This window comes from Biomphalaria glabrata, chromosome 4 (assembly GCF_947242115.1).
Source record: "Biomphalaria glabrata chromosome 4, xgBioGlab47.1, whole genome shotgun sequence".
NCBI classification, from domain to species: Eukaryota; Metazoa; Mollusca; class Gastropoda; family Planorbidae; genus Biomphalaria; species Biomphalaria glabrata.
In genome coordinates, this window is record NC_074714.1 from 9,567,430 (window position 1) to 9,584,011 (window position 16,582).

The 16,582-nt window shown below is 29.8% G+C and overlaps 1 protein-coding gene across 9 annotated transcripts in view; it reads left to right on the top strand.

The window, feature by feature from the left end:
• The window catches only part of LOC106075356 (tyrosine-protein phosphatase 99A-like), a 46,583-nt gene extending 31,937 nt beyond the window's left edge, over positions 1-14,646 (top strand). For 8 of the 9 annotated variants that reach the window (XM_056026203.1, XM_056026205.1, XM_056026202.1 and 5 more), the window contains 13 exons: positions 662-758; positions 2,886-2,965; positions 3,221-3,355; positions 4,578-4,712; positions 5,971-6,134; positions 6,404-6,539; positions 7,359-7,529; positions 8,216-8,386; positions 8,904-9,032; positions 9,139-9,279; positions 9,385-9,533; positions 9,631-9,766; positions 10,743-14,646. In XM_056026203.1, the coding sequence (XP_055882178.1) occupies positions 662-758; positions 2,886-2,965; positions 3,221-3,355; positions 4,578-4,712; positions 5,971-6,134; positions 6,404-6,539; positions 7,359-7,529; positions 8,216-8,386; positions 8,904-9,032; positions 9,139-9,279; positions 9,385-9,533; positions 9,631-9,766; positions 10,743-11,027 (1,929 nt within the window). In that variant the 3' untranslated portion in view covers positions 11,028-14,646. The remainder of the gene's footprint in view (positions 1-661; positions 759-2,885; positions 2,966-3,220; positions 3,356-4,577; positions 4,713-5,970; positions 6,135-6,403; positions 6,540-7,358; positions 7,530-8,215; positions 8,387-8,903; positions 9,033-9,138; positions 9,280-9,384; positions 9,534-9,630; positions 9,767-10,742) is intronic. The other variant, XM_056026204.1, reaches the window with a different exon arrangement.
• The last annotated feature ends 1,936 nt before the right edge of the window (positions 14,647-16,582 follow it).

A 16,582-nucleotide genomic window follows, 5' to 3' on the forward strand; every position in this document is an offset into this window, starting at 1 on the left:
TCATTTGTTAATTGCTGTTTTGTTTTAATTGGTGATATGTTCTTAATTGTCTTTCTATGATTACTAAATGAATTAACTGTCTGCTTTATTTTTTGGTGTGGAAGTTTTGTTATATCTTGTATAATGGCAAGCAGAATAGGCAAACGTAAGCATAAAAATTTACTTATTCCTGAAAAACTCACTGCTATTTCTTCAATTTATGTCTTTGGGTGGCCTACTGTTTATGACATTATGAAAAAAGGGAGAAAATATGTGAAAATAGATAGAAGATCACACCAAGAGAAAATGTAAAAAAAAAAAACTTAAATTGAAGTAATATCCCCAGTCTAAGAGAATATCTTGCTGCATCATACTTGAATGTTCCTGAGATGATAGGGTTAAATTCTTTGAAGTACTGCTAACCTTTGGTAATCTGTAACTCCCCCGGTCCTGTAACTATTTGAATATCAAGAGACAACAGTAGTAAAACCTACTAATTTCTTCAGGCTTAGTAAATTTCATAAAATTGAGATATCTTCAGACCACTTAAATTAAGATATGTAAGCTACAGCGAAAATTTCAAACTGCCTCCTTGGGGTTTATTTTACTAAAATGTGAAACAAAACTGAAAACAAACATTTTGTAGATAATAATTGATCTAATAACTTGTTTCTATCCCCAGGAGATCAACCGAACATCTTATAGTGACAAGTATCCATGTGAGAGTTCCAATATCAATGACAATAGAAGTAAAAATAGATACATCAACATTGTGGCCTGTAAGTTGGTAAAATCTTCACACAAAGAAATAGTTTCCGGTCATTTCATCCCAGTCACTTCATTCCCAGCCATTTCATCCCTGGTCACTTCATGCCCTGTCATTTCCTCCCCTGGTCATTTCATCATCTGATCATTTTATCTAACAAATAGTAATTGTAAAAATGAAATAAGCAATATTTAATATAATATTCATTTTTATTTACATGACAAAAAGTGTAATGCATTAGATAAGAATAAAATTAAATGCCATTAACCATTTCACCACTAAGCAGTTGTAAGAAACTATTTACCCCATCCCTAAGAGAAGGGGTATAACTCTGTATCAGCTATTTAAAAAATCATTTTTTTTACTAAATTCATAGAAAAAAACTAATAAAACCTAACAAAAACCTTCTTTTTATAATAGAAAAAATAGACCTATGGTTAAGCACCATGTTTGAAGTCATAAATAGGGCTACAGAGCTCAAAAACATTAAAATATTACGTCATATTTAGTTGCCTCCCGTTTGACTAGATCTAACATATTCAATATTGGATCTAGCATCAATTTTTTATTTATTTTCACTACTATCGGTCTTAAATGGTTCAAAATCACTGACCCCAATCATTATATCCTTATTCTACAGCTTAAAAATTAATATTCCCATTAAAATCTTATTCTATTAAAGCCTAAACATAAGCCTAAATATGTTCCATTTTCTAGGCTAGCAAAAAAAAAAACACGTGATTTTAAAAAAATCATAAAAATCCATTCTAACATGCTGCAAATACAAAATAAACACCTAAAAATAGCATCACTATCGCTCTTCTAGGTCAGAGTTAGTAAAGGTATAAATAGTTATTTAAAAACTAGCATTGCCTTGCGTAAACGAAACAACCAAAATCAGCGATTGCCGGCGACTTGCTGTGACTCTAGTTGTCAGCCAATAGCGGCGACTCCTTGCGATACTAGTTGTTAAAGGGTTAAAAGCAATATAAATTTATCATGTATAAATATAGAGGTCATGTAAAAAAGTGTTTTAGTGTTTATCTATGCCAATCAGATAGAGTGGGGTGGGGAAATTTAGATCAGATCGATGCCTAATGGCAGATAGAGAGAATCACATCCTACATGTAAGATTATTTCCAATAAACACTCAATCAATTTTAAAGGCTATAGAAACCGAATCATGACGGAAATATAGTATAAACGGGTATTTATGTCCACATAAATATACCAGTGTTGATATCTAAAGTGAATATCAATAAACAAATTTTTATATACATGTAGAAATGAAATATCAGTAGAAATATGAAATAAATACCCATAAAGTCCTATAACACAATTTACAACAATCATGTTCAAAGGGAATTAAAGCAAAACTTTTATAGCCGACATGATATCCTGAGGATGGGTGAAGTCAGACTTTATTAGAAAAAATAAAACCTTATTTCAAGGCTAAAAATGACGCGCCCATTTTCAAGAAAGAGCTTTTGAAAAATAAAATAAAGTGAAAGATGGTCGTCAGGAGTTATCAGCGGCATGATCATAAGTATTTAATTGTTCTCATCTTTCAAAAGATTTCCACTACTTCCACCACACCTTGGACTTTGATCATTACATTACGCGCAGGGTAATATTATAATATTCCCCACCTCCAATAGAAGCGCTATAGCTAAGTACACACCCAGATTCACAATATATTATATAAGATTTTGCATCAAGAATGTAAAGTGGAAGGGGAAACACTATAAATGCATTAATAACATGTCAAAAATATCAAAAAGCATTCTACATAATCATATTTATATATTAGATGAAATAAGGGCTTTAAATCAAAGCCTTAGCAGCACAATGAATCAATGAATAAGAAAAAAATATTTAATTGAGGATGAAATAAACAGGGATGAAATGACCAAGGATGAAATGACCGGTAACCAAAAAAACATAGTGATTAGACACACACATTTTTAAACTTGAACTAAAAGAGTTCTGAACAGTTTAATTTACCATAACAAGTCAAAATCCATTTAAAATGGTGAAAGAAATCAGTTAATAGTTCTACTATGGTAATAATTTATTCATTTTTTGATAATACTATTTATTAAACTACTTAAATTCACATTTGATTCTTTTTATTTCACAGATGACCATTCCCGAGTTGTTCTAAAGACAGAGCTGAGTCGGATCCGCCAGTCGGATTATATCAATGCTAATTATGTAGATGTAAGTATTGTTTTGCTATTATTGGGAAATAAATAGTTGCTCTTTTTTTAAATATACACTTTAATATCTCACTTTTCTCTTGTATTTGTTAAAATTTGACTTTGAAGTGAGTGTTGAAACTAAGGACTACAACAGATGAACTTTTCATTGTGATGGATGTTAAAATCTGTAGGCCTGTATTCATTGAACATTGTTACAATAGAATGAAATCGTTTAACATTGGTGTTACATTAATCTTACATCTGATTGTTTCAGGGATATAAAAAACATAAAGCTTACATAGCTACTCAAGGCCCACTGCCTCAGACTTTTCCAGATTTCTGGCGCATGATCTGGGAACAGAATTCAAGTGTCATTGTCATGATAACCAATTTAATGGAAAAAGGAAGGGTAAGAATAACAAATTGTGACTTACTTTGAAATCAATTCAATCTGTATATCTTATTACCATATAATATGAATTCTACCATCTGGCATGCGGGTGACATGTCCGAGCCATCGGAATCTTCTTTGTGTCAGAAGAGCATACATGCTGTTCATATTGGCCAATCTCAAAACTTCCTGATGGGAGACATGGTCATCTGCATGCCAGATGGTAGAATCCCGAAAGATATATGCTGAGCTTGTGGAAGGAGTCAGACCCAAGGGCCACCCAAGACTAACATATAGAGATGTCTGCAAGCAAGACATAAGAGCCACAGGCATCAGCAAAAGTATGTGGGAAAACATAGCCAAAGACAGGAGTGCATAGAGACAGACTGTGCGTGCTGGGACAACCCTCGCTGAGAACAAAAGGAGCCATATATATAATATGAAATACTTTGCCCAGGTCAATGCTATTTATAGCTTTATAGTTTCTTTACGATGTAAAATGAGATAAAAGCTCTTGGTACTAGCACACAATTTGTTCTACATATTAAAATTACCATAAAATAAACAAGCTTACTTAAAGTTTGGAAGGTGAATTAATGCTCAGCTTGGATCAGATAATGATCTGATTTTTAAAAAATGGGGTTATCATGCAAGAGTATGATATACTTTTAATGACTGAGCATATTATTGAGAAATGGAGTAGCTTTGTATTTCTGCAGACTTCTTTTTAGTTCTTGACAGTATTTCCAGTATTTCTGTTTTAAAAAGCTTTACATGCCTCTCTTTTACTAGTGTACTTTAAAAGCTTACTTAGAACAATGTTTCATGACTGAATTAAATAATAATAATGTCATCATTATATCCAAAATTTATCCGGGCTGATTTTATATTTTTTATATATTATATATAATAATGATAATAAATGGTTAAAAAATGCCAACATATTGAAATAAGTTGTTAAAACAAACAAATGTGCTACTTATGAAATAAGTTGTTAAATTGAAAAAAATGTACTACTTATGAAATAAGTTGTTAAATCTAACAAATGTGCTACTTATGAAATAAGTTGTTAAATTGAAAAAAATGTACTACTTATGAAATAAGTTGTTAAAATAAACAAATGTGCTACTTATGAAATAAGTTGTTAAAACAAACAAATGTGCTACTTATGAAATAAGTTGTTAAAATAAACAAATTTACTACTTACTAAATGCTGAAGAATTTTGTTTGTTTGCTGTAGAGAAAATGTGATCAGTACTGGCCTAATGATGGGGCTGAAACCTACGGCCACTTACATGTGAAGCTGGTAAATACCATTCCTCGAGCTCATTACACAGTTAGGATATTCACTCTCAAGAATCTGAAGGTAAAAAAGGTATGCATGCTTTCTAGATGTCACCCTCTGCACGCATTTTGAGTTTGGAATTTTTATTTTATTTAGTTTCAAATGTTTGCTAATGTACAGTTTTTTATATATATATATATATTACTGATATGTTTGTCATTCCTCACAAAGTATTAGTATTTTAAGTATAGACACATTTTCTTTTTTTCATTTGAAAAAAAAAAAATTATTCAAAACTTTTATTTCTTAAATCCTGTGTGACTTAATTACCTTTGACTATTTTTTTTAGAAGCATTGGTGTTGTGTTTTTACCTTTTAAGCTAACTTCTAAAATGTTTTCTAACTTGTCTAGTCCCATTGCAATCATGAGGAACAATAAAACTTTCCCTTAGTTTGTTGACATGACTTAATCACAATTTAAATGTTTTAGTGTACAAGAAAATGCATTGTTCATAAGCTTTTACAAGTTTAGTTTAAGTAGCACTCTTAATAACTCCAAGCACTTGTGGATCAACATGTTTTGAAAGAAAAAGATAAAGTTTGATATAGATTGAGCTTTTAATATTCTTTGAGAAGTTTGGTTATATATTAAGTATAGAGTTTGGTAAGGTATTAAGGAAGTGCTTTATATAATTTTAAAGAAGACAAAACTGATTTTGAAATACTGGTATTTATAATCTCTGTCAGATGGGTTTCATTTAACAAAAATTTTACAGTCGAATTTTATGAGACGCACTCATACATATGTTCATTTTAGATCATTAGAATGAAAAAAGTTTTTAGTAAAACATTAACGTATCTTGTGTTACATAGTTCAACTTATAGATATCCTTACTACTTGGTATGTACAGTGTTCATAATTTCCACTTGAGTTTATTGCTTGTTACTGAATTGTTTTCCTGCCCTCCTTTTTAAATTAATACTTGTTACAGTCTTTTCATTTCATTACCTTGTTAGCTGCTCTATGCTAGGCTTTTTATTTATTAAGATAGGAGAAAAAAAACATTAAAATAGTTGTTGATTGCTGTTTTTTTTTTCAACTACATTTTAAGTTGAATTCTTTGTTGTTATTTTTTTTTTTTAACTTAAAAAAATAATATGTTTAGTTTTGCATAAATAGATTTTAGTATCAGTAAAATTAGGTCCTGTTTAATGTTAATTGGTTTTGACATTTTATAAAAGATATTTTATAAACAGGAAGTTTTTTTGGGTAAATGCTAAGTTTCTTTATATTTTAGGTTATATTCAAAATTGTTTTTTTAATAGTGACAATCTTTTTTGGTTTTAGCGTCATTCTATGAAAGGTGGCCAGGAGAGAACAGTGTTTCACTTCCACTATACAGAGTGGCCAGACCATGGGGTACCTGACTACTCACTACCAGTCTTGACTTTTGTACAGAAGTCTGCTGCTCAACGAGGACCTGACCACGGTCCAATTGTGGTTCATTGCAGGTAAAGAGTTTTCATAAGTAAATTCATTTGAAATCAATTAAATTTTAGTGAAGCTTATAAATTAATCAGCATCTCTTTCTAATATTGTTGTCACATTTTCTCCTTCCTAGTTTACATAATACATGCAGTCTTTCAGGATAGTTTTGACATTGGTTATCCAATCTTATCTGAGATTCATGCACTTTATATTTTAACTCATTCAATGTTGAAACTGCTTTGCAAGAGTTAAGTATTTATTATCAGATTTTTAAAAAAATATCTTCTTTCAGTGCTGGAGTTGGCCGTACAGGTACTTATATTTTGATAGACAGTATGATCGCTCAGATTGAGGACAGGAAAAGTATTAATATTCCTGGTTTCACACAACTAATTCGTAGACAGAGAAACTTTTTAGTACAAACTGAGGTAATTATTGCAGAATATATTTTTAGTTACTGTTTTTTTTTTTTCATCTTTCTTTTTGTTTTTCCTTATTGGAATATCTTTAAATGGTGTGGTCCATAACACGATCTTTTAGCATAGTTATCAATTTACTAGTTGCTTTAAAGTGTATTTTAATGTGACCTTATTTAAGTTAACATTTTTGGATTGTGTTTCTGTGATCTATTCCTTATAAATTGATTTGTATTATGCTGGTGTGGGGAAAAAGAATCTGCTAGATCCAGTCTGACTTATGTTCACATAGTTTCGAAAAAGAACTGTTACTTCCTAGTAGTCCTATTTCAGCTTTGTTGAGACAGTTTGCTTTCAGACTTTTTTATATTGATTTGTTAAGATATCATTTTGTTCCATTCTATGACGACTTGTGAACACCAAGAAATGATCAGAATAGTGAACATAAAGTTTGTGATATTGAAAAGTTGTCATGAATTTTCATAGTAATAAGCAAGCATCCAATTTTTTTAAGAATACGTTTCCTTGTAAGTCTCATCAATATGCTTACATTGTAGATGATCACTTTATTTGACATGATTCCTTATATGACAGCAATAACCAGTTGTCTTCACCACAGCTTTGTCAAGTACCCATGATAGTTTAATAGACTAAAGGACATCCATTATCTCAAATTTTAAAAAAAATCCCCTCATACTTCAGACCTTTTTTAAGGAACCTAATGGTTTTTATTTGTTTATTTTGTTCAACAAATATACAATTGTTTTTATATAAATCAAATTTGCAAAGTAAAATATTTTTTATTGACCACATGTGTTTTCTTCTAATTAGGACCAATATATATTTATTCATGAGCTGTTGGTTGAATATCTTTTGGGTAATGGCAGCACAGAAGTGAAAGAGGAAGCACTCTCAGATTATCTTATTCTATTGGATCAACCAGTCTCAAATCAAGTATTACCTGCCATCACAAGTAGTACATTACTAGATAGACAGTATCAGGTTAGTATGCTAAACTGTCAGTGTCGATTAAAAAAACAATCTATGGGTAGACAGTAGTGAAAGCACTGTGTACTTGACATGGAAGAAAATATTTTAATATTTTCTTAAAAAATGGGGTTATTATATAGGACTTTCTGTCTCTCCATTGTCAAAAAATATGTTATGTAAATTAACAGATAAATAATTAGATTATATTAAAAAGTGATTTCTGATCCACAAAGACAAGTAGAGGTTATAATATGTACCTTTTCAAAATCCATAAAGTGAACATAAGATTTAGGAATTAAAACAAAGAATGGCAGAAGATTTTTTTTTAAATGTGTAGGAAATTCAAAATACTTTACGATGGAAAGGCATATTTTTACAAGATTCCCCCTTGCTTAAAATGTTAACACTTGGCTGCCTGGCCATGTGGTATGTGCATCAGTTGAAACCCTGCTCATTGTCATCCCCTTATCATCTATCAGGAGGTTTGGGCTACAATAATGTTCATTTATTTCCTAACCTTATAAAGGAGATAGATAAACATGGAGGTTGTACATTGCATATACCCGGTATTTCAATATAATAAAACTCGATACCCAAGGCTGTTGGTTCTTTTATTCCTATTTACTGATTTGTTACTTTATTATATTTTAACAATTTAAACAACATGTGCCCTTAACATTTGCCTAATTTTTGAACAGCTGATCACAGACTACACCCCCAATGAATTGGACCAATCTGCTGCCTTAAAGCCAGTCAACTTGGGAAAGAACCGAGTTGGAAGCTTACTTCCTGTCAACTTGAAGAGAGTTTTGTTGTCAGCTCGTCCAGGTGTGGAAGGTTCTGATTATATCAATGCTACATACTTACAAGTGAGTAATTGAACTTTCTCTACAATGGTATATTCTTTCAACTTTGATTAATATTTCAGTATTTCTTTGCAATTCTAAATATAAACAAAAAAGAAAACTAACTTCTTTTCTGTAGAACTATTTTGAAAACTATTTTCCTTTTTTAAATTTAATTTGTAAAAACTAAAAAAACAAGCAACATTTTTAGTGTAATTATATCAACAATAATTTGATCTGCATCAAATCGAACAAAATATGTTGGTCACATCTAGTTCCAATGTTTTATCATCAGTAGTAAAGTAAAAACTAGCTGATCTAGAAAAGCCATTCTTTAGCCTTTTTAGTTTATCTGTACTATATTTAGCTATGCCAATTTTACTTGGATATTGTCTTTTATTAAGTTGTCTAAAGGCCATTAGTATACTGTATGTTTTAAATCCATAATGACTGTGATACTTCTAAAAAAAGGAAAATGAGCTATATTTGTCATTGAGATAGCAATGGCTTGTTTATCTGACTGAGTCTTTTTACATTTCAGGGTTATAAAAAGTCTTCAGAGTTCATTGTGACCCAGCATCCTACAGATGATACAACTGAAGATTTTTGGAGGATGGTTTGGGATAAAAATAGTCCTGTTATTGTTGTAATCTCACCAATTGATGAAATAGTAAGCAATGTATTTTTCTCTTGACCATTTTATCTACATTTGTTCTGTTATTTTTCCTCTTTATTTGAAATGCACTATTAATCCCTAATGATCTTCTGATATCTAGGAATACAAAGAGTTTTGGCCCTCTAAAGGCAGCAGTATTGAAATAGATTCTGGAAATTTTCGCTTAGCTATGAAAGATGAACCTATTGTTGATGAAGAACAAGGTTTTGTGACTACTGAATTTATTTTGGATTCCATTCAGGTAATTTCAATATCAAAGTAGAAAAATAATTTAAAGTACTAATTTTGAAAAGATTTTATAATACCTTTATAAGTTGTGAGATATAATAGTAGTTTAATATTACAGTACGACTACACACTGCTGACCAGAATCATTCTTGTCAAAAACTGGCCTCAAGGCTACACAACAGATCTGCACAAAATTTTTAATGTCATTTCTGCTGCTCAGAGTTATGTCAACTCCCTAGAATGTGGGCCACTTGTTGTAGTTGACAGGTAATATTCTTAGTTTATAGTTCTTTATTTATAGATGTCTAATAGAATCATACAAGTCTCAATTATTATTAAACCTTGGAATTAATCATTTTGATAGGTTTGGCTCAGTTGAAGCAGGAACTTTTTGTGCTCTGTGGACTCTGAGAGATCAAATAATATCTGAGAAATGTGCTGATTTCTATCAAGTCTGTAAGCTGTACCATTTTAAAAGACCGGGAATTATTGGAACAAAGGCAAGATTTTTTTTTTTTTTCAAGACAAATGTCTGACAATAAAATAGGTTGTAGATTGTAGATGATTGTCTAGTAATATTTTATATATTATACTGTATATATTTTGTTGTTTTATGACTAATACTGATGTGTAATTACTCAGTAATTTATTTTGCTAAATAGAGAAACCTTGGTAAGAGGGCAAAAAAACAACTCATTAAAGTAAAGCTAAGTGTAAATTGATCTGACAGTGTGATTTTTAATTGGCTTTGATACTGTTTTTATTGCCTAACAGTAGATCTAATATTATACTGGGGAAATGTAAAACTTTGCTTCATTTTTTTTTCTTGTTTTTTTTTAATTTTAAGATTAGATAATTTAAGTTTATTAATCTTTTAAATAGATATCTATTTAATTTCAATTTTCAACAAGGCACAATAGAAAATAGTATTATTGCAGGGGCATGGTGGCTGAGTAGTAAAACACTTGGCTTCCGACTTATATTTTGAACTTAGGAATTTTTAGGATCCTCTGAGTCTACCCAACTGACTTATGTTGGAGAAGTAGAGGCCTATGGTTTTATGTGCTGGCCAGACACCCCATAAAATGTTTGCCATAGAAACAGATAAACTTTTTTGATGCAGAGAAATTTTTTAGGCATTTTTGATGCAGAGAAATTTTTTAATCATATGTTTTATATATATATAGTACTGGTATAGGCCTTCTAATATATGGGTTGAAGTAGCAATTATTGACTAAAAAATTTAGCTATTTTGAGGTCAATAATTTTTAAATGCAACTCAAGGCTAGTTTGATAATACCAAGACTAAGCATTTATATAACACATAGGGTTTTCTTTTTAGAACATTTTTCTTTAAACATATAGCATATGTTTTTCTTTGTTGCATTTCAGTCAGGAATGTGCTTGTCCCAAACTTTTTAATTTGAGATCATTTATAGTAATATTTAATCTTTGAATTTTGTGTCTCTCTATCAGGAGAATTACCTTTTCCTTCACCAAGTTCTTGCTGCATACTGTCAACATTTTCAAGATGATCCAGTCCCTAACAGTTCATCTCCTCGACATCATCACATTTCATTGCATCATGGCTCTACTAGAAGTAAAAATGGAACACTTCCCCGTGCCAATGCAAACAATGGCAACAATGTCCATAACAGCAACACCCTGCCTCGCTCGAGTGCTCAGATGGGAAGGAGCTACAGTGGGGACAGTATGAGTGGCCCAATTATTGACTCTCCTAAACTTGAAACTAATATCTGAAGCAGTTCTAAACGATTAGTGAGTTCACAGCTAAAAACGTCTGATCCTAGAAATGTAAGCTGTTTATACATTTGATGATGACTGCATCACAAGCTGGGAGTTTGATCACAAGTAGTTTTTCAAGCTTTATGAACAGTTTGGTACTTGACATTGACATTATTTCTGATACAGAGGATCTGATAGCATTCAGGATTTCAAACATGTGATTATAGTGAGCATGAACTGTAAAAAAGAGCTTTAAAGAGATCATATCTTTGGTTTGAACTTTGTACCCTTATCTGCTGTTTCCATCACTTGAAGTATCATTCTAAACATATGTGAAAAATTTCCTTATGGATAAAAAGAAAGAACTCCTACAACAAGGAAAAAAATGTTAGATGATTTATTTCATTGTTGTGAAATTTACTAGAATTTCTCTCTATGATCAATCATTGTTTTAAAAGTGAGAAAGTGAAATGAATGATTGCTTCTTACGGAGGCTGTGATTTTTTTTTTTTTTTATCCTATAGGAAATTAGTTTTTAACTTAGTGACAAAAGAATAATGCCATATATAAACTTGAAAAGTGTTTGTTGAAGTCAAAATTTTGACAATAATCCACTTTTATCACTAAAATTATGCAAATTGTGTCATTGAAAGGAAAAATTTAATATGTTTGATGATTTTTAAATGTTAATTTGTGGTAAGAATATTTTTTTGAGATTTGGGAAATTGTGCAATATATTCTTTTGTCAAAACTTGAAACATAGCTTTTTTTCTTTCATTATGAGTGCTCAATTTTTGAGACTAACACAACTAGAAACAAAAATAATAATTGAAATCTCTTTTTTTTTTAATCTTTTAAAAAAAATATTAGATCTTGTACAGACGCTGTATGCTACTTTTAGTGTGAAATTTAAATGTTACTAGCAACCCAAGCATGTTCCTTCCATTTTGATTTCATTCTAAAGAAGTGTTTTCTAATTATTCATGTTGCAAACTTTTTTTTTAACTTGTCATACAATTACAGTGACTCCCCACCCTAAAGCATTTGTCAATACTTTTAAATAAATGCACGGAAAATCTTAGCGATCATACATGTTGTCAAATATTTTGAGTTGGGAATCACTGCACAATATTGTTTAAAATCTCAAGCATTATGGCAGTTTATTATTAGCATATCATAGATATTGTGTAGACATTGTCAGGTCTTCTTTTAACAAAAATATTGACTAGACTTCAGCATTACAAGGTGTTATTTGACTCAATATTGAATGCAGTACCATAATATAAGCTAACAACATTTAAATTTTTTTAAAAATTAACTTTTGTCAGAAATACTATTTAAAAGATTCAGTCCATCATTTAATCAGTCAAAATATTTTAGGCTTATTTAAAATTCTTTGTCTAAGAATGTTATCTCAGACTATTAGAAAGGCTAAAATAATAATGTTTATTTTCAGAAGCAAAAAAAAAAATTGTGTATGTGCATTTTCTCAAAATATTCCATTGAATTCTGTTGAGTTTGAACTAGAGAAACAATTTACAAGTAACAAGCAACTTTAAACTATGTTGTTACATTGGTGTAGTTTTTGTGTCTTTTGTTTAATTTTCTCATGATATTTACAAAATCATTTTACTTTCAATATACATGATGGTATTTAAATATTTTTCACTCTTTTGTATGTATGTAAATATATTAAGATGATGCTCATAATTACCTTCATAAGAATGTTGTTTTGAAAGTATTTTCAACAAATTGATTTGGGCATATGCAAATTGCAGTTAGTTTCAGTGTCTAGACTTATTAGATCTACACAGTCATGGGGAAAACTTTTTTTAATCACTTTTGTAAATTAAACAAAACAAATAACATTTAAGTAATTGTATATCTGCATTGATGAAGCCTTACTGTTAACGAAAAAAATGTAAATATTTTTTTTTACAACTAGAACAATTTACTGCTTCTGTGTATTCAAAAGTACTCACAATACTAAAAGGAAAATGATAATGAAGATGTCCAAATATTTTGAGTGCAGCTGTTTATAGATAGTTTTAATTTTTTATTATGACAAGTCTAGCAACTTCATCTTTGACCCTTCATATTTTGTAGTGTAGATACATGTACTGTAGTGTGTCATATCAGGCTGCACAAATCTGATCATGGGACCAGATTTAGTGTTGACCTTTCAGGTTGTTATTTTTTTTAGTTATGTTTTTTGTTTTTGGTTTATAGTTTTTATAAATCAAACATATAAAGAATTTAGTTGAACCTATTGAGCAACATATATATATGTATGTATGTTTCATTACATTTTTTTTACAAAGTTGTTAATGGCAAAGTTGTTTTTTTCTAAGTATTGTATTGTTTAACTGTATCTTTATATACTATTTTGTATTATGAAATTGACATTGACTGTTCATTTATGTGTAGGCCTATTTATTTATTTACTGTAACATTTAGTTAAAAGACAGTAACTTAACTTTTAAATACTTTTTTTTTATTTAAAAAAAAGCAACTATTTGATAGTTGACATTCATTTGGATTTTTCTTAATGATATTTTTGCAAATTGCATTTCCACTAAATTCTTATGCTCTGCCTTTATTTTTCTTTGGCAAGATGTGAGTATATTTTTTTTCTATTTCTATTTTTTTTTGTATGGTTGTGTTCCTGTAAGAATGATATCAAATCTTAAGGAAATGACATGTTGTTGTGGCATTGTTTCACTATACACTTTGTGCTTACTTTTTGCCAAATATGTGAAATGGAGTTTATTGAACAAGATCACTTATTTGTTGCATCTTGTCCCAAACATAATCATGTTTTTTTGTTTTTTTTTTAAGGCAGTCAATCTGCAGTTTCTGAATTGGCTGCTTTATGATCATTGTGTGTGTCACAAATAGACCATTTATCACATTGCTCATCAAAACTGAAATTAGTGACTGATATTTTGTTGTACGTGTTGGTACTATAGATGACACCCGTACAACTGTTTCACTTTGTATTTCTTAGTTTAAGCTTACTGAAAATGATATATATATATAAATGCTGAGAAAAAAACTTGTTGTTACTTAAATAGAAATATTAGTGTCCATGTTGTTTCTTTACAACTGCCTCCCCCTCCCTCTCCAATAGGTCAAGAGTTGAAATCTGTAGTGCATAAATATAGTTCAGATCTTCAAGAAGATGCAATAATCTGTATTGCAGGTGTGAGACTCAACAGTGTATGAATAGGATGTCTTAGCTGTAGTAGTGCACTTGGCTATTAAACCCATAGTTATGTGTTCACATCCAAATGGGGATTTGTGGCTTAGCAGAGTCAAACCAGTTTACTTGATAAATGAGTTAGAAAATAGTCAATCCTTTTGTCCACCCAATGCCTGTACCTAGTATAACCATTGATCTCTTGTTCACTAGACTCATGAAGCATCATATATGTACTGAAAAGGACCAAGCTTAAGTAAGAGCACTTTAGAAAAAGGACAGTATATCAATTGTTTATGCATTTTTTTTCATATAACTTCAAAATAATAATAGTTATTCAAATTTGCCTGTAAAGAATCTTTTTAAATGGGAAACAAATATGCATTGTAGTTGGGTTTTTTTATTTATACCAATATTTATCTGTACCTTTTTTTTTTTTTAAATATAGACCATTTTCTAATGGAGAAATTATCTTGAACCATGATAAAAACAAAATTTACTAACATTTTATAAATTAATGTTCAGCTGAGTTACATTTATACAAGCATATACTTGAATTACTGAATTATTCAAAGCATTTATTTGTAGCCTTATCAACTATTTCAAAAAGCTGAGCTTTAATTAGCATTTACTATGTACTGTACATGTATATGTTGTCATGAAACTTCTCCACAGGGTGATAATCATTGCACTGAATGAGAGCATATGTTAAATACATTTATATTGTACTTCGATCATTTTGTGTATTTTGTTGAATCTTTTTTTTTAAGTATGCTTTTTGAACGTAAGCTTTCTTTAGATTTCCAGTAAATATTTTCTCAGTCATTTATTCTTATTGTTTATTGTCATCATCTTTGTCTTGCCTTGATGCTATTTGATTTGTCTTAAGTTCTTGCTCTTGTTATGTTAAATGAAAAATTTTTGTTTGATTGTTTTGTTTACTTTCTTCAGTATATGTGGTTTAAGTTTTGTCTGCATGAAAATGTGAAAGTTGTATTTGTCATCAGATCTGAGTTTACTTTTAGAATTTAACTTTTGAGTAACATTTTCTATGATGTATGATTTATAAAAAAAAAATGATTTATACAAATCGCTTTGTTTTGTTTCTAATTGTGTTTTCATTTTTTTTTGAATAAATACATGTACCCCGGTAGTTGTGATGCAGTGACTTATGAAGAGATTGATTCAAAGCAAATTAAACAGTAACTCACAAGATTATATTCACTGAACTATGAATGCACTGAAGGTCCTTATTGAGATAAAAAAATCTCTGGAAAAAAAAGTTTTTCTCTAACTGTATTTATTTCTGGTTTAGGAAAAAAAAAAATCTTTTATTACAATCATGCCAGTGAACAATCTGAATATCATCAGTCTGGGTTTGTTGGGGTTTTTTTAGCCCAAAAGATAGTTAACAAAGGATTAAAAGTCAAACAAAAGTTGTCTTTTTTTTTTCTAAAACCAATGATTTTATACAATTTAATACCTATTTCATGTTAATAAATGGTAAGATTATAACAATATTCATTTCTTACAGAAATGTCTTTTAAAAATAAATAAAAAGCTGCCTTTAAAAAAAAAAAACAAAGCACTTCATGCTGGTAATGTATAAAGATTTTTAGTAGGCAAATGTTTTTACACAAATAAGACCTATCAAGAAATTATTTTTTTTATCTATATTGGTACAGAAATTTTAAAAGGTCGATTTTTGGATATATGCCTACAAAAATGAAAAGAACCAATGTTCTGGATGAATTATAATTTCAGCTAATTAAATCTAACATCTTAAAGATTCAATTTTATGAATGGTTCTAAGTAGATATTATATAAAGAATGATAATAAAAAAAAAGTTCACTAATGTTATAAACTGTAAAGCTAACAGACATCAATTTCAAAGGAAACTCAATTTATTAGATGGTTTATGTTTATGGGTTCTGTTATCTGATAGAAAAACTCAATATAAAATTAAAAGTATTATTATTTGCATGAGTTCCATTCAATATCTAGAAAATCAGTTATTTTAATAATTTATTGATAAAAGTTCAATGGTAAGTCAGTTAAAGAAGAAATATGACTTGCAAGGCTAAAAAAAATGGCAGCGGAGTGCAGTTTGAATGACTAGCTGTTTTACTAAGGGAAACCCTTTATTTATTTTTTACATGGAAATGGATGAGAATTAATAAATACAAATAGCTTAACTGGGCTTAACACTATAATCAGCCTACAGATAGCATGCTCAAGGGTTTATTAAGAAGTGAAAATGCTGTAAAAGAATAATTTTTATACTAGATCTGTCACCTTGTGAAGATCAACTGGCAATTTGAGAAATTATGATTAAATCTTCATAGATTTAATTATTAGACATAAATTCCT